This window comes from Indicator indicator, chromosome 5 (genome assembly GCF_027791375.1).
Source record: "Indicator indicator isolate 239-I01 chromosome 5, UM_Iind_1.1, whole genome shotgun sequence".
Taxonomy (NCBI): Eukaryota; Metazoa; Chordata; class Aves; order Piciformes; family Indicatoridae; genus Indicator; species Indicator indicator.
The window spans coordinates 11,307,602-11,332,326 of record NC_072014.1 but is presented as its reverse complement, the minus strand read 5'-3'; the positions used below and the strand labels follow the sequence as shown (position 1 = coordinate 11,332,326).

The following is a 24,725-nucleotide window of genomic DNA, read 5'->3' as shown; positions in this document are numbered from 1 at the left end:
TCTGTCTATGTCTGCCTATCCTTCCAATCCCTGTGGCACATTAAATTGGTGGTGGTCAGTTCTGTTGATGGGCAGAGCTTCAGCTTTCTCTTGGCCATGAACTTTCTGGATATGTGTTTAGCTTCTGGTACTAAGGATTGACTATTTTGCAGTGCTTCAGAACTAGTAATTTTTACCTGTGTGTTATGTGAAGGGGGGTGGGTGGGGATGCTTACAGAGGTCTAACGGCATGCGTTTGGAATGACCACATTGCTTGCTGGCAGTGAATGCACCATCAGCTCTTTTGTGTATGCCCTGTTTTCCAGAACCAATGGGTGTTTTGGTTTGGGTTTGTTTGGTTGTTTTTTTTCCTTTCTGAGAACTGAAGTAGCTGAAAATACTTCCCTGGTCCTCTAGAATGACAAGGTAGAGGGAGCAAAACCCCTCACAGCGGACAACTTGATAGGGTCTGGTCTGTGCTAGGGGCAAATCCCAAGCTCACACAGGACCAAGGAAGGGTTTTAGTGTTGAAGGGGATCTGTTATTTTGCAACTAATTCCTATATCTGGGGATTGAGTTGAGTTGAATTGGTGGACGAAGTGCAGCCAAGGTGGTTTGAGTCCTGAGGTCAAGGTGGTGTATCACATGGAGGTACTAACTACATGTGCTTTGCATTTGGTCTGTGTGTGCTTATATATGCTCTGCATACTGCCACTAGCAGTCGTGGAAATGTATGCACACACATTTACACATTAATCAAAATCTATACCTAGAGCCAGATTTTCAGTTAGATGTTTCTACATGGGCAAGTTTCCCAGTTTGACTAAGACCAGCTGTTTCCAAGAGCTTGGGAGGCAGCTGCAGGATAGGGGATGCCTGCTTGAGGGATGGAGAGATGCAGGGATATGAGGTGCAGGCTTCCTATGCCTCAGAAAAAAATAACAAAAACCCCTGCTCCTTCAGACCACAACACTCAAAAAGAACTTTAACTTGGTCACCAGGTCTGGAGTAGTCCCCTTGCTTGAGAAGAAATCCAAACTTTCCAGCCCTGAGGGATGTTACTATGAGAAACTCCAGGGAAGGAGATTCCAAAGGTAGAGAGGGCAGAAGACTTGCTGCTCAGAGTCTCTTACCTATATAAATTTTTTTGAAACTCAACTTGGTGCCTGCGTTTTAGTGTGGGATCAGCAGGCTGCCCTCCTGTAGCTGGTTCGGTGACGTTCTAGGTCCTGCTGCTGTTTGTAGAGATGTTGGAGATGATGATGGTGAGGTGTTCATGAAGAGCATTCTCCAGGTGGGTCCTTCCCCAAGAGTAGCTCCTCATTCTTCCCTCCATGTGTCCTTGACGATTAAGGTCTGGCCCCAAAATTTTGTTGTGAGGGAGACACAAATCTCAGCTAAAGTGTGCTGAGGCTTTGCATGTACTGAGTAGGCTGGGAAAGCTTGACCAAGTGTTGTGCACACCATTTCTACCCTAGCTTTCCATTTATAGTCCTATCAGGAGAAGCCAACAGGGAGAGGGCAAGTCTGGCAGAGCAAGAAGGATGTTTGCTGGAGTGAGGCAGCGTATGGTAGGAATCATGGCTGGGTGCATGGAAAGGATGGAAGCATCTTGTGTTTCCCCTTCTTGCACCCATGACAAGAATGACTTTGAAATACTGTTGACAACCCCTCCAAACTTGTTTTCTGATGTAACCATGGATTCAGCTGAATTCTCACTTGAATCTGCTGAGGTCATTTTGCCAGTCCATGGGGAAAATAGGATGTAGCCATCCTCTGAAAGCACAGCTCATTGCTCCATGGGAATACCAAGTTTCCAAAGGACTGCATGCATTCAGTCCAGCTCTCTTTTACTGTTCCAATGTCAAGAGCATCTCTCACTTGTAGGCAGCTAGCATAGGTGGGTGCACAAACTGCAGGGGTATTTGTGAGAGGAGTGGCTTTTAAAAAAACACCAGGGCTTGTTTTATGTTGCCATTGCCTTTGGAGTCTCGTTTAGAATTGCCAGGAGCCTGATTCTGCAGCTCCTGCTCCCTTAAACCTCTTGACTTCTGTGGGGTTTAAGCATGTCCTGAATGCTTTACCCAAGGCCAAGACAAAAGAGCTTCAAGGCAGCAGAGCTGGGCAGAGATGGGCTGTATTCTGACCTCTCTGAAGTCAGAGTTTGGCCCCTGGTTTCAGTAAGGTTGTGATTTGAGGTTCTGTCTAGCTGATACCTTTATTTGGGGGAAGTGCCATCAGCACCACTTGGGAAGCAGATCCGTAACCTGCTTCTTTCCTCTATTCCTTTACACCCTGTGGCTGCCTGCAAAGACTCAGTTTTACATCCAGCTGCATTTAGCCCCCAAGTCTTTCAGTTTTTCTGCTTTGTTGTGTTTGCCTTTCTGATTGGAATGGGCAGAAAGGGAACCCAGGTGAGCAGGGACACCTGAGACCTCTGCTTGAGGGAGAGGCAGAAGTTACCTGGCACATGGCAGGCTTTAGAGCAAGTTCTGGAGTTTTTGGTTGGTGGGGGTTTTTTGTTTGTTTGTTTGTTTGTTTATTGGGGTTTTTTTGTTTTGTATTGTGGGGGGTTTTATTGTTTTGTTTGGTTTTTTCTGTTTCTGTAAATAGTAATGTATAAATGACGACAAGACAGTGTGGAAATTATTAAAAAAAAAAGCAAAATACGTCTTTTGTTGTTGTTTTTATATTACCTCATTCAGCAAGTTTGTTTTACAATGACTCAATGATGCTTTATTTATATTGTTTGTACTGTAATTAAACCCATTGACAAACATTTCACTTTGCTTGTTGTTTCATATGATTTTTGGTTTGATTAGGTATGCCAGTTTGTATTATGTTTCCCTTTCCTCTCTCTCTCTCTTTCTCTCCGCGTTGAGATTTTTGTGTCAGTTGTACAGTATTCTGAATAATTAAAACAAAAACAAACCAAAAAAAGGTAAAAAAAAAGTTGTAAAGTACTGCAGAGAGAGGCTACTATATTGTATAGGTCTCTTTCTAATAAAGACAAGAAAACTTGTTCGTCGCAGCTTGCTTCTTTGCTTGAGTCTTCATTGCTGTGTTATTGAGATACACCTGCCCTGGCCCCACTTTTCTGCCCGTATTAATGATGAGATCCTGTCACTCCTTGCCAGTAATAAAGATGAAGTATTACCCGAGACCTGGGATGTCAGAAGAGCCAGTAATGGTGCAAATTGATAAATTAAAAAGCAGTAAGTCAGCCAGACCTTAATGGTGTATATCTAAGAGTTCTGAAAGTGCTTATGAACTGAATGACAGATCTCCCAGCAAAAATATGCCAGCTTTCATTAAAAACAGTTATTCTCCCTGAGGAAGAGAGAGTAGTAAATGTTGCACCTAGGCTTTAAGAGTCTCTGGAGGAGATCCAAGGAATTAGGCCGGTAACGGTTACATCTGTATCTGCTAAATTGGTTGAAATGATCATTTAAAATAAGAATAATAAAACATCTTTAAGGTCATGATATGGTATGGTCTAATCACTTCTTTGAAGGAAAATCATGGCTCTCGATTAGGCTTCTCTGAACAAGTCATTTAAAGTCCTGAACAATGGGCAACTGATTGACATCTATTTACATTTTTAAAGGTCTTGGCCTGAGTTACATCATGGGAAGAAATCGGGAATCTAAGCTGGTTCAAGGAGAAGACAAAATACTGCCCTGATGCAGAAGGCTGGGAGATGGGATGGAGAGGGAAGCAAAAGATGATGGGATTTCACCTGAGCAGACTGGTAATGAGCCACATGCCAGAAGGGTCCCTTCCTGGACCAGTGTGTCTCAAGGGATTGGCAAGATGGTTGGTGGTAACAGTGGCCGTGGAAAAACTGCATAAGGCCAAGACAGCTGTGTGGTATTGAGGTGGGTACGTAGAGAAGAGCAGCTATAATTCAGTAAATGCACTCTAATGGGGGAAAAACAGTAAGTTGATTTAAATAACATGCCCTGGGATGAAGAAAGAAGTATAAGACCGTAAGATTCATAAGGACACCATGGAGCAAGGTGTAAGACCTTAAGATTTATAAGGACACCATGGAGCAAGGTAACCGATGCTGGGTTTAGTCCACCTGCGCTTGTCTCACCTTATAAAAGACTCAGAGAAATTAGGGATCTTCAGAAATTAGCAGAGCTCTGAAGAGGTGAAAGAAGTAGGGAATTTCCCTCAAAGAGGTGGGGTTATGATAGCCATAGATAAGCAGTGGAGAAGCAGCAGGTTGAAGATGTCTCTTTTTCTGGTCTTGCACCCAGTGCAGTGCATGGGCTTATACCAAGTGGCAGCCTGATCAATACCAATACCGAGATGGATGGATTTTCCAGTACATCACAGGACCTCACTGCAGCAGGATTTTGTACAAGAGAAGACCAGGCCAAGATGTGAAAGGTGAGTTTGCATCTTCCAGGCTGAGCAGGACTGCCCAGAGTGTGGGATTGGAGTTTTTTTTTGTTTTATCTTGTATGTCTGCTTGTGTCTGGGCCTTAATTTGTTCATTCTTCAGGTTATTGCCCATCTCATGAGGAACCCCACCTGCAGGGAGTTAGCAGTTCTGTCTTGTCTGATAGAGATTTGGGGTTTGAGGGAGGTTTTGTGTTTCCTTTCTGCTCTTCAATTCTCCCAAGTTCTGCAGGGATCCTGTGGATGATAAAAAACTACAGAACTGATGGTGATTTTTTTTCTTTTTTCTTTTTTTTTTGGGGGCAGGGGGAGTGAGGGGGTCTAGCTGACTATGTTGTCATACAGCAGGGGTATGCCTTTGTTCTTGTAAGGTTTTCCCACCCTGTTTAACCTCATCACGTGTCCAACCAATACCAAAGCAGGAAGTGGATGATTTGTGTTCTCACCTTCTGGATCTGAAATGTGAACTTGGAACATGGGAGAACTTGTTTTGGATTCCCCCTGGTGTAAAGCTATAGTAGTGCTTTTTTTTTTTTTTTTTAGGAATCATCTGTCCCTCCCCCCTTTGGGGTATGGAGTTTGATTTTGTGATGGGCATGGCTGACTTTGCTCTCTAGCAACCTTCCTAAGATCTGGCTTCTCCTGGAAGGTCCTGGTGCCAAGAATGGTGGAGCAAAATTAAGGATGTCTTTCATGCCCACATTTGTCACCTACCCCAAGCCCACCCCTGTGTCACCCTGAAATGCTCTCAGCTGGTGGCATTCACAGATGCCTAGGAAGAAAAGAAAATGTCCTACTGCAAAGCAACAAGGGTCAGAAAAGATTTTGAAAGAAAGCTATTGATTCTCATAATGAGAGTAGGGGACACACCCCCACCCCCACCTTTTTTTTCTTTTTTTCTTCCTCTCTCTTTTTTTCAGAAAAAGAGCAATTACTGTAAAGCCTGGGCTGTTACTCTGCCATAAGGCCTTGCTGTGCATTTCAACCATGTCTACAAAGAATTAGCTTTGATGGATGCTGGGAGCACCAGCTCAAGAGCCCAGAAAATGCTTGTTCTGTAGGTACTGCAGCATTTTAGCCCTCAGTCAAAATTATTCCCATGGCAGCCTTGCCAGTTTCTGATTTGTTCTTTAACACAAATCTAAACTGGTATGAAGAGGGTGATGGGATGAGACAACTGAGGACATCCCACACAGTGGTCACATGCAATGCAATGGTAGGATGGGGCTGGCCCCCCGGTTACCAGCTTTGTTTTCCAGAAGAGAGCCAAACTCATGCAAACTCAGCTGTTTTCATAGGAAAGTAAAGCATCTTACACTTCATGAATAGCAGGTAAAAGTAGTCTTAAAGAGCCAGGTCAATGATCCACACACACCAACACTTCTTCTCCACCTGTGGCCAAAATCCCACGCTGGAGGAGAGTGTAAAACCAGATTCTGTGAGGCCTTTGGTATGTATTTCCCCAACCTGGTTAAAATTCAGGGACTTTGGCAAGTTTGGTAATCCTCAGTGAATTTCTCTGTGTCAGTTTGGCTGGTCTCCTGACTCTGTTGAAAGTTTTGAGCATCCACAGCATCCCACGTCAAGGAGGTCCTCAGTGGTGATGAAGAAGCACCACCGTTTTCCTCCCCCACTTCCATTATCCTGGGGAGGAAGCGTGGCAGTGGGACCCCTGCTTTGGAGTGGCTTGGCCCAATTTCTTTTCTTGAGGGGGCCCTTCCTGGGGCAGCATGTTCCTCATGTCCAGAATTGCTCAATGACTCAGTGGCAGGAGATGGAAGTGGTGTCCAGAGATGCTCCTCAGAAACTTGACATTATCCTGACTGTGAAAAACCCAGCAGAAATCTGGGCCAGAGGACAGCATGTCCCACACAAAGCTCTTCTGAGTTCAGCATCACCTACCTTCAAGTTCATCCTTCTGAACTTTTCTTCTTTATTTCCCTTATGGATCTGAGGCAGGTGATGCTTGCAGGGAGAAGCAGGAATAGTGGTTTTTCCTTGCTGAAGTATTCCTATACCATTACAGTTCCCACGCAGTCAATGCCCAGAACATATCTTCAGAGGATCATTTAGGTTGAAAAAGATCTTTAAGATCATCAAATCCAGCTATGAAGAGTAGGAGCTACCAGGAGGGTGCATTAGTGAAATGTGGTTCCTCCTGGTGAAGCCACTAAATATGCAGGAAGAACACCACAAATGGGCACCAGGACTGGGAAACCCACCAGGCAGTCATTTATCTCGCCTTGCATCCAGTAAAGCCCTTAATTGGCCAATAAATGTGGCTGCAGTCACCGTGCTTGACGTGCAGCGCTACGGCCGGCAATTAGCACTTATTTATTTGTATTCTGCCCCCTCCAGTCTCCAGTCCCTGACTTCCAGATTGGTTTGGTTTTAAGCCAGGGAAACTCCTTGCGTTTGCCAAAGAGAGGATGACAAGAGCTGAAGCGGCAGAAGAAGAAAGGCGATGTTGTGCCGTGGGGCAGGAGGGATGGAGGGATGTGGAGCTGCAAAACCATCAGTAGGGCTTTCCCTTTGCTCAGGGGATTGATGCTGGGCTCTTGGAGAGCGCAGCCTGCCTGGGGTTTGCTCAAGCCTTTGGGGAAATGGCTTGGCATCAGCGCTGCCAACACGAAGGGCTGCTCATTGCTCAGTTGAAGAGAACCTCCTGATCACTATTTGCGGTAGGAAATAATCATTTATGGTCATTTTGGTGCAGGAGCAAACAATTCACATAGTTTAGGAGGATTAGCAGAAATGAAAGGCCAGGTATTTCCATCTAATGAAGCAAGAGCTGGGATCCCAACCAGCTTTGAGTTGCCAGAGCTGGAGGAAGGACAAGGTAGAGAAAAAAGCAGTTGCAGCTGCATCTGTGGGGAGCAAGGAGGCCCTGAATGTGGGAACACCTCCTCCTGCGATGCTGACAGCAAGGGCTCAGTATGTGTGTTGAAATCCTGCCCCTGCTTTGGGCTGTACAGGGGATGTTGCATCTACTTTGCAGGCAAGAATAAACCACTGAGAGCCCTTGGCTTCTGTGCTAGAATGGTGATGTTCCAACAGCATTTTGGTATGGGAGCCCAAAAGGATGGCTGGGTGCTGGAGAGAAGAGCCACAGTGATGTCAGAGCTGCACACTGTCATGGGAAAGAGGGGAAGGAGTCTGGCCTAGCCAAAAAATAAATACCCCCCTCAGCCCTGTGTTTACCCTTCTGAATGGGCTGTCTTTGGAGGCGTTCTGCAGTTCCTGGGAGTTTGTGGACTGGAAAGGGCTGTGGTGCCAAGCACCTTGGCGGCTGAAGCAGAATGGGGCAATCTTCCCTGAAAGCATCAGAGCAGGATGCCCTGAGAGTGTGGGGGCACTGCAGGCTGCTGGGAACCGCCCCAGATGGGTGAGCATCTCCGATCGTTGCTGAAGAAAGCACATTTTGGTACCACCTTCCTTCCCACCCCCAGCAGGCTCCCCTCTTCCTCCTCCCCAGCAGAGATGCAGCATCTACAGCTCCCACTCTGCAGATCCAACTGGTAATGGCCGGGCTGATTGACTGCAGATTTCCCTGTAACTGAGCTTAATTAGCAAGCTAATCAGGTCTGGAGATGGTTCCAATTTATTTATTGGCTGATGGCTGCCACTAATCGCCCTGGCCAGTTAATACTGGCAGCAATGAGGTTTATGCCAGGTGAAAAAATAATGTCAGGATTTCACTGTTTCTAGCACTTGGAGCTAGCAAAGTGTTCCCAGACAGTGCCTGAGGTTGAGATGTGGGCAGGGTTGTACCCACAGCATCCCCCTCCCTGAGGGGTGAGGGAGGGTCTGAGCACTGTGCCCAGACCAGCTCTGGCTCACAGGCAGGATGATGCTTGCAAGGTGAGGATAGAAAATGGGTGTATTCTGCTCTTTGCCCACCAGCAGAGTAACAGAGCTCAAACACCAAAAATAGTCCTTGTGGCAGTGACAAGGTGCCCAAAGGCAATGTTGTCCATGGGTCACCTTCAAAGGCAATGTTGTTCATGGGTCACCTTCAAAAGAGGTGACCCAGAGCAAGCCTCTCACAACTTGTGCTTCTTAGTTCCCTCCAGCTGCTTGAAGGTGATATAAAAGAGATTTTTTTTGTTGTTTTTTGCTTTGAAAGAAAAAAAATCTAGATTTTTGTTCTCTCCAGAAATTCCCCCAGAAGTGATGTTGATGTTCCCTGTGTTTGCCAGAGCATCTCTGGGCTGATGCAGGATGTCTCTTGAGCAGAGGCAAGGAGAAAGGGGAGAGTTGGTGCTGTGGCAGAGCTTGCCTCACCACCAGAGGGTGAGGAGTTGAGGAATCAGGACTTGCTAGTTAAAGCATGGGGAAAAGCTCCATCCTCTCAGTTTCTGTCCCTCCAGAAGTCCCACCAGTCACTGGATGTGGGATGGGGATATGAGTGTGGAATGACATCAAACAGAGTAAGGAAGGGAATAGGATTTCCACAGCTTCATTCCCTGTAGGAACCAAAGGAAAGGGAGGCAGGAACACCTCTGCTATGAGGACAAGCTGAAAGAGTTGGGGTTGATCAGCATGGAGAAGAGGAGGAGGCTCTGGGGAGGCCTTATCACAATCTTTCAGTACTTAGAGGGGGCCTGTAAGAAAGATGAGAACAGTCTTTATAGCAGGAACTCGCAGGACAAAAGGTGATGGTTTTAAACTAGAAGAGGGGAGATTTAGACAGAATCTAAGAAAGAAATATTTATGATGAGGGTGGCAAAACACTGGTCCTGGTTGCCCAGAGAGATGGTAGAAGCCCTGTCCCTGGAAGCACTCAAGGTCAGCTTGGGCAGTGCTCTGAGCAAGCTGATCTTGTTAAATATGTCCCTGCTTACTGCAGGAAGATTGTACTAGCTGACATTTAAAGGTTCCTCCCAACCCAAATCTTTCTATGATTCTAGGATGGCAAAACAGATGGAGGAGGCACTTGCTATGGCAAAAACCTACACTTGACTGAAGCAACTCTTCCCTGAAGGCATCCAGCCTCAAGCTGAAGAGCCCAAGGGCTGGAGAGAGCCCTCACACCGTCTTTTGGATCTCTAGTGATCCTCTGCATTCCCAGGGGTAGTTGGGGGAAGGTGGGAAAAAAAGCTTCATTTCTAATTTGAGTCTGCCTGGCTTGAGCTGCCAATGTTGATTCTCAGGCTACCATCCTTCCATTGATTCAAGAGCCCTTTAGTGCCGGTATTGTCTTCCCATGAAGGCACTTATGGACAATAATTGAGTCATTTCTCAGTCTCCTATGATAAGACAGGAGGTTCATGGATGTCAGAACACCAGGCATTCTGAGGGGCTGTAGATGGTCTCTAAACCCTGGCATCCTGGTGACAAGGGGTGACAATCCCAGTATGGGACCTCCAAAGTGATCCCAACTAGTAAAGCTGGATGAACCATCCCTTATGGGGAGGCTGTGGGACATCCCAGCCTGGGGTTTTCAGGTGATGGAGCTGGTCCACCAGTCAAGGGAAGGGGGATGATGGGCTGGTGAGGGCAGAAAGCCTCACAGAGGCAATGCTGATGGCACTGGGGAAGCTGTGGCAGGCAGGTTTCATGGCTGTGGGTCTGAAATTTCTTGCTGGAGAGGGTTATCAGAGGGAGTAATTGGGATCACCTTACTTCACAAATGTTACTTCGCAGAATGAAGCAGGAAGACAGATCGATCTCAACTATTATTCATTAAGGAAAGTCCTTTATAAATCCCAAATTAACAATTTCTCTTAGAGAGAGACTTCCTATTACCCTTCTTTTCACAGGAACTTATTGCTGCTTTGGAAATGGGGAAACATGAAAATAATTGGGGAGGGGGAGAAATAGCAGTCGTGGGCTTAGGAGCCAATATATATAAGAATAAATAAAATACAGATGTATGCCTTAAAACTGACCATTATCCTAATTCAGAAAGGCAACGTTTTTGATAGATACAATTAGAGCATGTTCATAAAAGCCCAAGTGGCTTCTTAGCATGGAGAAGGCTATTTGTAAATGTTCGGCACTGAATCTACAAGCAGCCACAGTTTGCAGAAGGTCTCTGCTGTCATCTGTCCTCATCTCTCCTCCACTCACCACCTGCAAAGAGGTGAGTGTCAGTTTGGGCTGAGGGTGGGGGCAGAAAGCTGCTGTTACTGATGCCAGTTGAACTCTTTGTAATGGTCCTTGCTGTTGGGGCTGCAGAGTGTTTTAATTATTTGGGGTGTGTTGCTGCATGGGGTAGAGGGGGGGGGGCTGTCTTGGTGTTTGGTGGGGAAAGAGAATTTCAACCCAAATCTTGATCTTTTGGGTGAAGAACACTGAGAACAAATGCTTTGTGCTTTTTTTTCAAGCAGTGCAAAAAAAAAATACAGTTGCTGCTACTTAAGGACCCTTGGGTGTCTTCCAGCTTTGGTTCAAGGCCTTGAAATTTGGCAGGAGGGTGACCTAGCAATTGCAGCGTAGGGGTTTGGAGGAGCCTGTGTATTTTATGCCCAGCTGCCAAATCTGGAGTGAATGGGGCATGCCTTGAGAATGTACAAGACAGCTTTTGGGAGAGGAGTTGTGGCTATTGCCCAAAGAAATCAGTTGCAACTCACTTTGAGTTGAGATCGTCAGCAAAAAACCCAGTTATTTGGTTTGTGTAACCATGCCCATAGCTTCTTTTGGCTATTCTGGGAGCATCAGTAAAGGAGACAGGTGTCACTCAAAGGGATGTTTGGGGCCATACCCACATTTTCCCACATCGTTTCTGAGTTTGGATGTCATTGCAGCAAGCAGAGACATCTTGAACAGGACCACAAATGGCAGAAAACAGCAAAGATATCTGTTGAGGCTTAGGCAGATGCAATTTCTGTCACCCCACAGAGTATCAGGATATATTACCTTAAAAAAAAAAAAAAAATCACTGCTCATGCCCCTTGCTGAGAGGCCAGTTTTAAGACATTGGTACCCTTTAGGGGTGTGAAGAGGGAAGACGACAGGCACTTGGCAACACGTATTTGCCATGTGAGCTCCAGCTCCTCGCTGTTGGTAACACCACGGTCCTAGAAAATTATAAATGGGAGTCCCTGGTTTGTCTTTTGCTCTGTTAATTAATAGGATTTGAGCATTAAAACTGCTCCCCCGGAGTCGGCGATAGGCCCTTTGCCACTAATTCAGGCCCCTTGCCACTAATTCTGTCATCCTGGCAGGTCAGCATAAACACCCCATATTTTACTGCCATTTTCAGATTATTCCCCTGCCTCGTAATTATTTTCCCGGGGGAGGGCAGGGGATTAGTTCCAGGCACCCGTTCCTCCGCAGATGGGGATGTGCCGCAGCACCGCGGCAGCGCAGAGCGTCCCCAGCCAGCCGATCACGCCGGCTGCCGCAGGTCCGTCTGCCCGCTGCCAAGGGAAGTGTCGCTGAGCTGGGCCTGTGCTCCTTTTCATAAATAAAAAAAGGAGGAAGGACTTGCTGCCAGTCAGCCCTGCCTGCACTGGTGATGTGGTCCTCTGGCTGCAGAGGGATACTGGGGAGATGCTCCCATCATGGGGATCCCAGCCCTGGTGGGTACCAGAGGGGCTTGGGGATACTATGAGCATGGGCAGCCCTTGCTCAGGTTTTCCTCCAGCATGCTCAGTATCACAGCAAGGGGCTGAGGATGTTTACACCCTGGGGTTTTTCTCCACATTGGGTTGTTTGTAGAAGGAGGACCAGGAGCCTCTGTGTCCTGCAGCAGGCAGCTTCAGGGTGGCCCTTAGCAAAGGGGGGGAGAATCGTTTCACTTAGAGCTAAAATGCCCCTTTCGATGTGATTTATCTGTATGACTTAATCTCACACCGGGGCTGGAAGTCACAACACCTGCGAGACCAAGAGAAAGCTGCTTTTATTCTTTGCAGCTGAGATACTGGGAGATAAAGCAGAGGTTTAAAATCCACGTGGCTCTGAGGAAGAAAAAAAGAATAATAATAAAAAAAAAAAGAAATAGCCTAGCTCCATTCTTCCTCCATCAGGCCCACTTGGAAGCACAGCATTTTGCATCTCCTCTCAGGCTGAGCCCTGGGGAAAGTTGGGTGAGCAAGTTTGCCGAGCTGGAGGGAGGGCGGCACAGATCGATTGGCGAGTTTAATAGGATCAGGTCAGTGTAATCCTGTTTTAGCCATTGTAATTCAGGCAGCCAAGGAGACCTCAAACTATAGGGGAAGGGGCTTTTAAAACCTCAGCGGTCCTGCCACAAAGCCAGAGGCTGGGGCCGGGACAAAAGCGGGAGAGAGGATGAAGTGGCTTGAAATAAATAGATTAAGGCTCTCTATGGGCCAGGCGTAGCAGGAGGGAGAAAAGAGCAAGCAAGGGGCGGGTGAGCATCCCGCGGTGGCAGGGAGGGGGACGGGAAGGGACCTCGCACCCACAAGGGATGCCGGGTGGCTGGGCAGAGTGTCCCCTCCTGCCATGGGGTAGCCAGTTCAGAGTACTGGGTGGGTTTCTTTACCCCCCCTCCCATCATGTGTTTCTGAAGGGTTGGGATAGGCAATCAATTTTTATGATGCAATTTATAATTCATACAGGTTGTCTTCGTACATATGGTGTTGCTTTTGTGTGTCAGGGTGCCGGGTGCTTTATGACGGTGACAGCGGGAATTTGCATCGGTCGCTGCTTACCGGCCTCATCGCTCTCCTCCTCGACGATGAAGATTGATACAGCCCATGGAAGTGCAGGAAGGAAGCAGGGCTCGATCCTGGAGGCTAGTGGGCCCAGAGGGCTGGGTGGGTGTCTCTTGCAGGGGGTAACATGCACCCATTGGGGAACGAGGAAGCTGCTCCATCCTTTGGGGGTGGTTATTCCCAGCAGCAGTACGAATTCCTCACCCGTATCTCCTGATACTGGGATGCACAGAGGGGAGGCCCTCGCTATTACTGGGGATGACCCCAGCGGAGAGGAGGTCTGGCACCTCCCACTTTGGGCACAAAGGGGTCCTTGTGGCAGTGTGGCCGCATCCCCAGGGCAGGTAAAAGGCACAAAGCCGAGCCTGGCCAGTCCCAGCTGAAATAATTAAACCAATTAAGTCAATACAAACAGAAACAAGGTGGACAGCAATCTGCCCCCACTGAGGAAGCAGGGGGCTGCAGCTGGAGTTGTGTGTCCCCTCAGCACCACCCCCGCCTGACCCGTCCTGGCATACGCCGAGTTTGTCTGGTCTCTGCGGCAGCCCTGGCATACGGTGAGTTTGCCGGGTCACTGCGGTGATGGGGTAAGAAGTGGGGGGGATTACAAAGCTGTGATGTCTTATTTAAGAGCAAAGCAGCAAGCTCCTCACCCCTACAGAGAAGAGTTGGCTTCTGTGGCCACTGCAACTGAGTGCCACCGAACAGCAAAGGCTTAAAAATATACATTTTTGTGTATATATCAAAGGAAAGGGGGTTGCCAAAGGCAGGCTGGAGGTGAGGCGAAGGGTAGCAGGCCGCTTTCCCTTCTCTCTGACTTTGGGCTGCTGCAAAGCGGGATGGCATTTCTGCTGCACTCCCCAAGCAGTGCAATTATTTGATCTGCAGATGTAAGAGGAATTTATTGTAACAACAAATATAGTGATGTCAAAACCCAACCTTGGATTAAAGCCGGCAGCCAAAGGGGAAGTGTATTAATTTCAAACAGCATCAGAGGCCAGTGCCTATTAGGACGAGCTATTCTTCAGACCCCCCCATCAGAATTAATCATTGGGAGTTAATTTGAAGCTCAGACAAGTTGCTGTTAATTTAGTGCAGGGAGGACGGGATGGAATAAAAAGCTGAGGTGCTGGCCGGGCCTCCTGGGTCTCATTAATCAGCGAGCTGAGACGGCCTGGCTTGATTACAATTTGCAAAAAAATTCATTAGAGCCTGGGCGATTGACAATTTTTCTCTCTGCCTGTGATCTGACTCATTAGGCAGCCAAATGAAAGCCATGATGATGGTGATGATGACAGCTATCAACCCCCTCGCTTGTTTATCTCCTTCTCCGGCCCTCGGCCAGGGCTCCCCCCTCCAGCCCCAAAGCTCTGCTCCTGGGGGCTGGGGAGGGGGTAATGGGGGACTCCAGCACACAGAGCAAATAACTTTCTTGTGCCTGGGGCAGATGCTGGCTTTGGGGGTGGGGGGATAGGGGTGATGACCAGCTGCTCCTCCCTAAAATATAACCCACATCCCCCCCTCCATGGGGTGGGTAGAGCCAGGCTGCCCGAGCCAGCTCCGTGCTCCAAGCAGTCTTCCCTTTGCACCGAAAGCAAACCAAAATAAATTAATTTCTGAAAAAAAAATTAAAATAAATAGGAGTCGTTCTGGAAAGCCCGGGGGGGGGGGGGGGGGGGGAGTGGGGGGGGGCTCACCCCACACGTGTCCAAACTGCCGCGCAGAAACCCAACCGAAAAATAATAATAATAACAATAATAATATATTTTTTTTTAACGAGCCCAAGGACCGGGCAGAGGTGGCGGCTGCCGAAAAGGATGCAATTATGTTGGGGGTGTCCTCGCTGCCTGTGGGGACGGCAGCGTCAGGCAGCGATGCTGCCCGGGGCCGTTCCGTTCTGGTGATGCGGCTGGTAGGAACGGGGAGCAAAGAGCAGAGACAGCCGCCGCTTCCCTCCCCGGAGCCGCTGCAGCCCCCTCCGAACCCGCCGTTACAAGATAATAGTGATAATAATAACAATAAATAAATGATGAAGTGCAAGGACTATAAAAGATGTGACCACTTCCAAGCCTTAATTTACTCGCCAGTACCTCGGGAGCGAATCGCTCTCTTGAATGACCCCTAGTTTAATTTTAATAGACGTTTCCCTCCCCACCCCGCACACTTTTTAAAATTTGCTCTTTAATTCCATATAGCCGCCGCCGCCAACGACACGGATACGACCGGGATGCGTAAAATGGGAGGGGGGGAAGAGGTGGGAAGGATGCGGAGCAGGAAGAACGCGGGACACTCCGGTCCCCACCCCCGAGCCAGCCCGCAGCACCCCTGCCCCGGCTCTGTCTCCCACTGAGCGACCGTACCCCATAAAACCCGGCCGGCTCCTGGCGGGGGGGGCGAAGGTTGTGGGGAGGTCTCTGCCCCGTCTCCTCCACCCCCCGAGGCCGTTCACTATTATTCGCAAAAAAAGCCTTTTTCCAGAATTCCCATCATTTCCTCTCCCAAATAAAAGGATTTTTTTTTTTTAAGGGAAACTTTTTGTCCATCTCCACCCTCTGCAACAATAAATGTGGCTGCAAGAGCATCGTTGCTCTGATTCGGCAGCACAGGAGGGGAAAAGAAAATCAGCTCAATGCCAAATCCTGGACAGAACAGCCGGGGAATGGAGGGCTTTTTTTTTTTTTTTTTTCCTGTCTTTTTTGTTTCTTTGTCGGTTTTTATTCACAAGACTTAGTTTGCTTTTAAATTTCATAACTTATAAGGAAATAAGCTACATTGAAATAAATTAAACACAATAGAGAAAATCGTGCTTTCCCCCCCCCCCCCCTCTCTCTTTAAACATGGCTTGGTAGAATAGGCAAACCAAATCAACAGAAAGCCAGGCAAAAAAATATATTAAAAAAAAAATAATCATCCCCGAGTGCCTGCCACTCAGCCATTGGAAATAAAACCAAACAGTAATTAAAATAAAAAAAGGCATGAAATGAAACTCTTAGTTTACTTTCATTTTTGTTCTCTCTCTTGTCTATTTCTTTTCTTTTTTTGTTTTTGTTTTGTTTTGTTTTTTACCTTTTGCCCCTGCTAAGAAAGAAAACCCCAAAGGTGGCTAAAGGCGCGCTGCAGGTTTCGCTGAGGATGTCTCTACGGTGACTGGGGTGGGGGGACAACAGGCAAACTGCTGCTGGATCCAGCGCCGACATTGCACCGCATCTGCGGTCCCCAGCGCAGCCAAGGCAGCGCCAGTACATACAAAGCAGGGGCAGCGTAATAATAAATATCTGTGTGTCTCTTCCAGGGCTTGATATCTCCTGCTCCAAACCAAAACAGTTTCCCAAGCCTCTTCCTTTCGCAGACTCTCACTTGACTTGGTAAGTGGAAAGTTTCACTTTAAAGTTCGCTCGTGGTGGGGATTTGCCATGCGTTTGCTTGTGTGGAATTTCTTCTTGTTGGCTTTTATTTGCTTTAGGGGTATTTTGCTTCTTTCTCTCCCACCCCACTCCCTCTTTTTTTTTTTCGGGTTGGTCACTTTCAAACCCCAATTTGGAAACTTTTCCTTCAAAACACTGTGGTTCAGAAGAGCGTTAGGAGAGATCAGGGTCGAGCTTGCTCCAGTTGCTGATGCTGACTCCTGATTGCAAACCTGCTGACGTGCACCGGGATGGGGACCACAATCTTAGGGTTTCGGGAGGGCTCCCCTGTCTTGGAATTGGCGTTGCCTGCCTTGACCCGTTTCCATTTAGCCCGTCTGTTCTGGAACCAGATTTTCACCTGCACCTCGCTCAGTTTGAGGGCATGAGCGATCTGGGACCTCTCTGTCAGGGACAGGTACTTTTTGCAGTGAAACTCCTTTTCCAGCTCCAGCAGCTGCTCGCTGGTGAAGGCTGTTCGCCTCCGTCGGTTTTTGCCTGTGGACGTGGTGTTGGTGGAATTGGGAGGGTTTTGGGGGTTTTCCTCCAGCACGTTGCCAGAGTCCTCTTCCTTGTGAGCTGCCTGGCCAGGTATGTTGTCGTCCGAGCTATAGTCTAGATCGCTGTCCATGGAGAAACTTTCCTCCTTGCCTTTCGCATCCTCTTCTGTTTTAGGGTCCTCCTTCCCCTGGCCCCGCAGAGCCCCGGCTGAAATCCAAGCAGAGGCCTTTCATTAGCATTTGGTACCGTCCATTCCGCGGCCACCGCACCACTCCCCCGCCCGCCCCGACGCCCAAGGGTCTGCCACCCGATATTTGTTGGGATTTTTTCGCGCGGATTTATTTTATTCCCATTTTTTCAAGTGACGGGGATTTGAAACCTCCCTGCTCCTCGGCTTTGCAGCCACCAGTCCCTCGGGGGCCAGTCCTACCCCCTCCCTGGGGGTCTCCCGACCCCCTCCCAGCCTACCCAGCCCAAACGGGTAGCGGGACTCCTCTCCCTAGCCCCATATTCCCCCGACGGTTCCGGCGCTCACTCACCGAGGGAGGCCTGGACGGCGTCGGCGGCAGGGAAGGGCAGGAGGGCTCCGTCCTTCCCCAGGAAGGCTTTACCATCGTCCCCGCCGCCGTCTGAGGGTATCCCCTCGGCTTTCTCGAAGTTCCCCGGGGGTGCGAACTTCCTGGCGGTCTCTTGATGCTGAGGGGAGGCGGGGAAGGTGCCGGGCAGCGTGGCCATGAGCGTGGAGGTGAGGGCCATGCCCTGAGCCAGGCTGGAGCAGAAGCCCGTGGGCAGGCTGGGGAGCTGGTGATGGTGGGGATGCGCGGGAGGCAGAGCCGGTTGCAGGGCGGCCTGCGGGAGCGCCGGGGGCGGCGGGGGGGGCGGTGGAAGGACCACGGGCCGGTAGGGCATGAACATCGGGTAGCCGGTATAGACGAAGTGGCCGGGAGCTGGCGGCGGGGGGCTGCCGATGAGCGAATCGATGCTGAAGGCCGTGCTGCTTCCCAGCGGGCGCTGCATCATCATCAGCGAGGGCTGAAAAGCCGCGCTCATGCCGGAGCGGCGGCGGCAGCGACCACCTTCCTCCTCTCCTTCTTCCTCCTCCTCAGAGCCGCGCAGCAGTCAGGCGCGGGGCAGAACCGGGGCGGAGCGGGGCCGCGGCCCGCCGCCGCCGCCCGCACATCGGGGCTGGCCCACCGCCCGCCACCGCCGTCCGCCCCCGCGGAGCCCGCCCGCTGCCGCCGCCGCCGCCGCACCGCTCTGCCCGCCCGCACTCCCCCGCGCCCATTCACATTTTGCCCGGCTGGGAACCCGGCCCGCCCCACGTGGCTGCCGCCGCCGCTTCCCATTGGGCGGGGCGGGGCCGGCCGGGGAGACCACGCCCGCTTCCCCTCCCCTCCCCATTCACGCCACCGCCTCTCGGCCGCCGGACGGGGCGGTCCCAGGCTGGAGCGTCCACGGCGCCCTCCGCCCGCGTCCTGCGTGGGATCTCGCTCCCCGCGGGGCCGTCGGGGAGCTCCGTAGGGTCTCTGGCTGTCCCGGAGCGGGTGTCATTCCCTATCAGACACACTAATTTGGTACCTCTAAAGCACCGAACCCCCTTTTTTAAATTATTATTTTTATTAAAGAAACCCCTATTTTATTCACTCTTTTCTCTACCCCCCCAACTCCGCCTTTTTCTTTTTTTTTTTTTTTTTCCTTCCGTTGAAAAGCCCCCAAATAGGCTCCATGTGGTTCTGGGTAAAGTCAGCCCCTGGCTTGGCTTTGAAATTGCTTCTGCAATTATGTAAAAGAGCCATTCAGCAACACGGCGGAATTAAAAGCGATGGAGGGCTGCTCCCTTTTCTCCGGCGAGCCTCTCATGTTGGCCGGCTCAAAGCCTTTTCCAACACGACGTCTTTGGCGAGCACAAAAGCTGGAACAAAAAAAAAAAAAAGAAAAGAAAAAAAAAGGAAAAAGAAAAAGAAAAAAAAAGCCCCCAAACTTGTAAATTGAACGTCAAGGGAACTTTACACAATTTCAAAGGCCATAAATAATGATAAAGGGACCAGGCGAAGAGGCAAACCCAGGCAATTAATGGAGGTTCCCAAGCAAAGATCAAGTGGTTTGGAAAATAAAATTAAATGGGAGAAAAAAAAAAAAAAAAAAGCAAGGGGGTGTGAAAAAAGAAAGATTGAAAAAGAAAAAAAAGACAGGGGTTGTCTGGGTGTGGGATCCCTCTTGCCTTTGGGAAGTTGAAGCCTTCTCAGGACAATGGTGCTGGCCATGCCTCTGGATTTGGTTTTGGGGCCTTTTAGGCACAAATCTAAGCTAAAAGTGACTTCTGGCTGAGGGGGTTGTTCCCCAAAATCAAGGGTCAGCAGAAGATCCCACTCCTGTAAGGCCTGCTAGAGTGGGAAGCTCTTAATGACCTGCAGTTCATTTCTAGCTAATTGATGCTCATGTTTTCCAGGGGATCATGGCAAATGTCAGGCCAGGCAGGCTGAACACCCCAGGTGGAAGGTGAACCCCCACAGCAGCTGGGCTGGTGAGTGCCAAGAATGGCAACAGCCACACTGTTTTCTAAATCCTACCCTTCTTGGATGGCCACACTCCAGGCCCCCAAAAACTTAGAGGGCACATGGGAGTGAGAGTGGTCCTTCCAACATCAGCACAGCTTCAGCTTCATGTCCCAACAGACAACTCCCTTTCAAAGCTGTGGGGACTCCCCCAAAATTAACCTACTGGGATTTCTCATGGGAGGGGGTGCACAACCTCCTTCTCTTTCCTCAGCAAGTCACATTTGCAGCCTTCCACACCCCCCGCCCCCCCCCCCAAAAAAAAAAACAAAACCTTTGCTATTAATTCCCACCACAGAAGCTCCCCAAACAGGGGTATGGGGACTGTCTCCTCATCTGTGCCCATATATCTGGGTCAGTTGATCTCTCCACAGATTTCTTTGCCTAGCAGAAACAGTTAAGGGGGTTTATTGATTTTGGGTTGCCGAGGTTTTGCCACCCCACCCTGAATCTGGCTCCCCATTTTGCCTCAACTTTTGGGGTTCTAAGCACCATTGGGTGCCTGGGGTGTGAGTCTTGGGATTCCCCCCTCTGTTGTTCTAATGGAGAAAATAATTTTCCCCGGTGATGTGGCAAATGGGACAGGGTGGATGGCCAGAAAAGCAGCTGCCGCTGGGATGGAGCAGGGAAGGTATGTGTCTGTGCACACACACTTTTGGGGCCCATCTCTGACTTCAAGGGACTGGGAACAGTTTACTTATACATTTCCATATGTCCCATCTTGTGGAGGCCACCATATGTGTGGCAGTGCAGTGCTCAGGATTTTTCCGAGCACAGCACCAGCAAGGTTTTGATCTCCTGTGTGGATGCTTCATAGCTGCATGCGTGATTGTTTTGCTCCAATTTCTGCCTTTTCCCTTTTCGCATCATCCAGCAGGCATCATCTGATTGCAGATCCGCTCCTGTCTCCTCTTCCTTTGCACGGTGGCAAACGGAGCCAAGCTAAACCCTCCAGCCTTCCAAATCAGCATCATCCCCACTCCTTCTAAAACCAAGCAGAGCGGGCGGGAAATCCTTGCGGAGAAGCAAAGCTTTCGTTTAAATAGAAAAGCCGGGGGGAGGGAGGGGGGGGAAGAAGAATCATCTTTTTTCAGGAAACCACGTTAGATTGCGGAAAGGGGAGATAATTAGGCATGGTAATCTGGCAGGGCATGGAAATGTGTACCAACACCCAGCTCCTGCAGCTGTTTTTATTGTCAGCCCTCTTCCAAATTTGCCCACAAACAAGTGCCTTTGCAAGACGGGAGTATTATTTCAGACGAGAATAGCCTTTTTGTTCGGCACATAATTAGCTGATTTTTCTCGCGAAGAAAAACGTCGGCGATCTCTGATTGTCGGAGAAGCAACCGGAGCGTGATTGTGCCTGGGAAGTGTAACAGGCGGGAGGGAGGCGAGGGGCAGGCAGGGGAGGGCAGGAGAGCCCAGCCAGCTGCCCCCGTGCCTTATGGAGGGACCTCCACCAACCCGGGACATAGCAAGAGCCTTTCTCAGGCGGGCTAAACCGGAGTATATATTAGAAATCGGTATTTCAGAGGGTCATGCTTGGTTAGGGGAAAAGACCTTTTCCCCCTGGACTGTAGTGTGGGTGCAGACCTGGTCCTGTGTAGCCCCAGCTCAAAATGTGGCACCAAGATGCCTGGGGAGAATCCTGCATCACCCAGAGTGGGAATTGCTGAAGGGTATGTGTCTTCTGGCAGGTTTTGCCCCAGAAAACCTTCCTCAGGACAGGAGCAGCAGATATATGGAGGCATCTTTGAACTGGGCAGATTTTAGGGGGATATCTATGACTCTGCGACCTCTTGTCTGGGTGGAGAGAGTTCTAAAGAAATTGTGGGCTTTTCTCCCGAATCAGGGAAGGAAAGAGACAGAGCGTTTTGGAACAAAGAAGTAAACTGGGAGCTGTGGAAGACGAGGAAAACCAGTGGATGCTCGAAACCTTCCAAGTGTGAGTCCACAGGGTGGCAGAGGTCAGAGCATCCCTCTACTCAGGACAGCAGCAAGACCTGCCATGAGCTCAGGAGCTGATGGCTGCTTCTGTCTTTTGAGCACCTCCAGCTTGTTTGTAGGGAGCTGAGCGATGGGTTTCTTTCGGGCACAGAGACTCGTGTCCATCCTCCTACTGGGCATCAGCGACACACGTTATTTAGAGCATGGTGCATGCTGCTGCTGGGCTATTGAACAGCACGGGGTGCGGGACACCTCTGTTTTGCAGCCAATGATAAACCCAATGACTTTATCAAAAGCAAAACTCTGGTTTATGGAGACCCGACTGAGGTGATTTTTGCAGGACCCTCTGCCTTTGCTGGGGAATTTTAATTGCATGGGAAATGCCACTAAAAATATCTCACCTTGCGGTGCTCTTAAAGTGTGGGGTTTTGTTTCTGGTTTTGTGGGTTTTTTTGTTGTTTGGTTTGTTTTTTTTTTTTTCCCTCCCTAGGGTGGGCAAGAGGGGACACCGTGAGCAAAATTTCTCTCAAAATGAGTGTATACTCAGCGATGGAAGGATTAGGTGTGAGCACTGAACACCAGCATAAGAGATGCAGCTGGGGCTTTCTATCCTACACTCCAGCCATCCCTGCACTGAAGGGCTTGGCCAGAGATGTACTTTTGTGTGTGGCTGTGGATTTATTTCAGCGTATTTGGGATGGAGGAACTAGGAGTAAGAAGGACGGGAGCAGGATTTGGCCCTTGGAAGGGGCGTGCTTGCTGTGCGGGAAGTGCAGAGGGTGCAGAGAGAAGCGCAACGCCGCCGGGTGAGACTCGCCGCCCCACGTGTGTCTGTGGGTGCCCAGGGAACCCCTCCGCCCGCCTTCCCTTCCCTCCTGCTGCTTCTAAGGGAAAAAAAGCCCAACTAAACCCCTTCACTCGTCGCTTAATCCCATTAACTTCTTCGCGTGTTCCCGTTTGAACTCACTCCAGGCTGGGAACGCGGCTCCGGCGGGGAGGTTTCTCTCCCTACAACTACCACCCCATACACGGGAGATGGGCTGCTAGTTTTGTTGGTTCATTTTTTTTTAGACGTATTTTTCGTCTTTCTCCCCCAACACTCCCCCCCCCGCCTTTTTTTTTTTTTTAATAACTAAACAAAGCAAAAAAAAAAAAAATCGGGATTTTTGCCTTAAGAAAAGGAGGGTAAAAGGGGTAAAAATGACGCCGTATGTTATTAAAAAAAAAAAAAAGAAGGCTTCGGTTAAAAAAAGAACAACAACAAAAAAAAAGAAATTTGGCTTCGACAACCCTGATTCGTATTCCGCAGTTCGTTCGGATAAGGGGAACGAGGTTATTTTTATTTCCCCCCCCTCTATTCAGTTGATACATATTTAAATAACCGGAGTGCAAATATTTTAAGAGCAGTAAAGGAAACCTTAATAAAACGCATCGGTACGGAGAGACAATCCCCAGCTTTGGAAAACCACACGCATTCCCACTCACGGCTTTTCCTGGAATATAGTTGAGAAATCCTCCAGTTTAAAAAAATCCCGAATAAAAGTCTAAAATATTCCCAGGTCAGAGGGGCACCGTCTCATTAAAACCAGCGCGGTCCTGAAACTGCACTGCAGACATTAAAGTGCAGTATTTTTCAATTAGAGCTGACGAATTCAATCAAAATTCCATAGATTAGGATGAAATGAGGCATGGGTCATTTACAGAGGAATTTAATTGCAGAGCCATTAGACAAATAGTATATTTGCCATTCTCACATTATCCATCATTTTAGACATCAATAGAAGGAACAGCATCTTTACTAATACAGCAGCACTTCCCAATCTCTGCCTGTAAACACTCCCTTTCCTCATAGCTCCTGATTATATCTGATTTCATTTAAAGCCATGGGGGATTATAAATGTTCCTGCAATCAGGTTCATTAGGACTTCAAAAATCTCATTTCTGATTTGTATTGCTTTGCGGAGCACCCGACTCAGCGCTGCCTGAGCGGTGCTTCTCTCTGCTTTGGAGGAAAAAAAATAATAAAATAAATCAAATGCTATTTCATTACCGGGGCTTGATTATCACCCTGATAAGCCCCTTCTCAGCCACCGAGCAGGTTGTGGGGAGCAAGCTTGGCTTCCCGCCGGGACACCGCTCCGTCCCCAAACACCCCCCCCTGCCATTCCAGCAGCCGCCCCAGGGGGGCTCGATCCTGCCTGCGGCTCCGGCTCCGCAGGGACCCCGGACGCCGAAACACCCCATGGGGGGTAGGAGGGTGGGGGGGTGTTTGTGTTGTAAATTATTTTTCTCTCTGTTTTTTTTTTTTTTTTTTTTTTTTTTTTTTTTTTTTTTTTGTAGTGGGGTGATACTTAATCCCCCCGGTCTGTTTAACCAGAGGTGTGTGTCCCTCAGGGAGGGTGATTCCTATTATTTGGAAATTATTTTGCAGCCGCTGCCGGGCAGGACCATCGATGGTTTATTGCTGCAGGCTGGAAAACCGGGTCGGACCAGCCCCGACCACAAGAAAAAGGCGAGGAACGAAGGGCTCTGGCATTTTTTGTCTTTTTTTCCCTTAATAGCTGCTTAGTATCAACTGCCTCGTATAAAACACGAGGATCCACGCAGATAGACTTAAAAACAACCCTATAAAACAACAAGAAAAAAAAACAAACCCAAAACCCCACCACAACAACCCAGAGCAGCCTTCATTTCACCCAAATGTATGGTGTGTGCAGCGCTGTGTTAGCTGCCTCAGTAATTTAATTGGAATGAAACGTGAAAAATGTGTCATTTTTTTTTTTTTTGGGAAGAATTTATGCATCGCTTCCTGGAAATCTCATTGTCTTAACTAGCAGCCCACTGTGCTCTCCTTAGCAGCCGTAATCGCCTTTTGATGTGTCTCCGTATTATAAGTTAATGTGACCTCCCGTCTTCAGCTGCTGGAGAAGAGAAGGGGGGTGGGGGAGCGGGAAATAAAAGAAAATAAAAATGATCCTTTCCCACAATATCTGCATCAAAACAAGGCGCTGGCAGGAAATATATAATAAAACACAGTTATATATCTCTAGACAGATAGATAGATAGAGATAGGCAAAAGCTTTCCAAGCCGCCCGCCAAACTTCTCTACCCCAGCAGGAGCATCAATCCGCCCCGAACCGCGCCCGCTGCGCTCCCACAGCCGCCGGCAGAACGCCTTAAACCCTCCCTCTCCCAAAAACCCTAAAAGTAAAATATTTTTACGTTTCCCCTCCTTTTTTCCTTTGTTTTTCGAGGTGTTGTCACTGTCCCCCCTCTCCCCGCCCCACCGCACTCCCCGCGCGTACCGA

At 49.0% G+C, this 24,725-nt stretch overlaps 1 protein-coding gene across 1 annotated transcript; it reads right to left on the bottom strand.

Moving 5' to 3' along the window:
• Positions 1 to 16,598: 16,598 nt before the first annotated feature.
• On the bottom strand, positions 16,599 to 17,965 carry GBX2 (gastrulation brain homeobox 2). Its single transcript, XM_054381278.1, has 2 exons — positions 17,455 to 17,965; positions 16,599 to 17,122 (listed from the first exon to the last, which is right to left on the bottom strand). Exons 1-2 carry the CDS (start codon positions 17,963 to 17,965, stop codon positions 16,599 to 16,601), a joined length of 1,035 nt encoding a protein of 344 aa, XP_054237253.1.
• Positions 17,966 to 24,725: the final 6,760 nt, after the last annotated feature.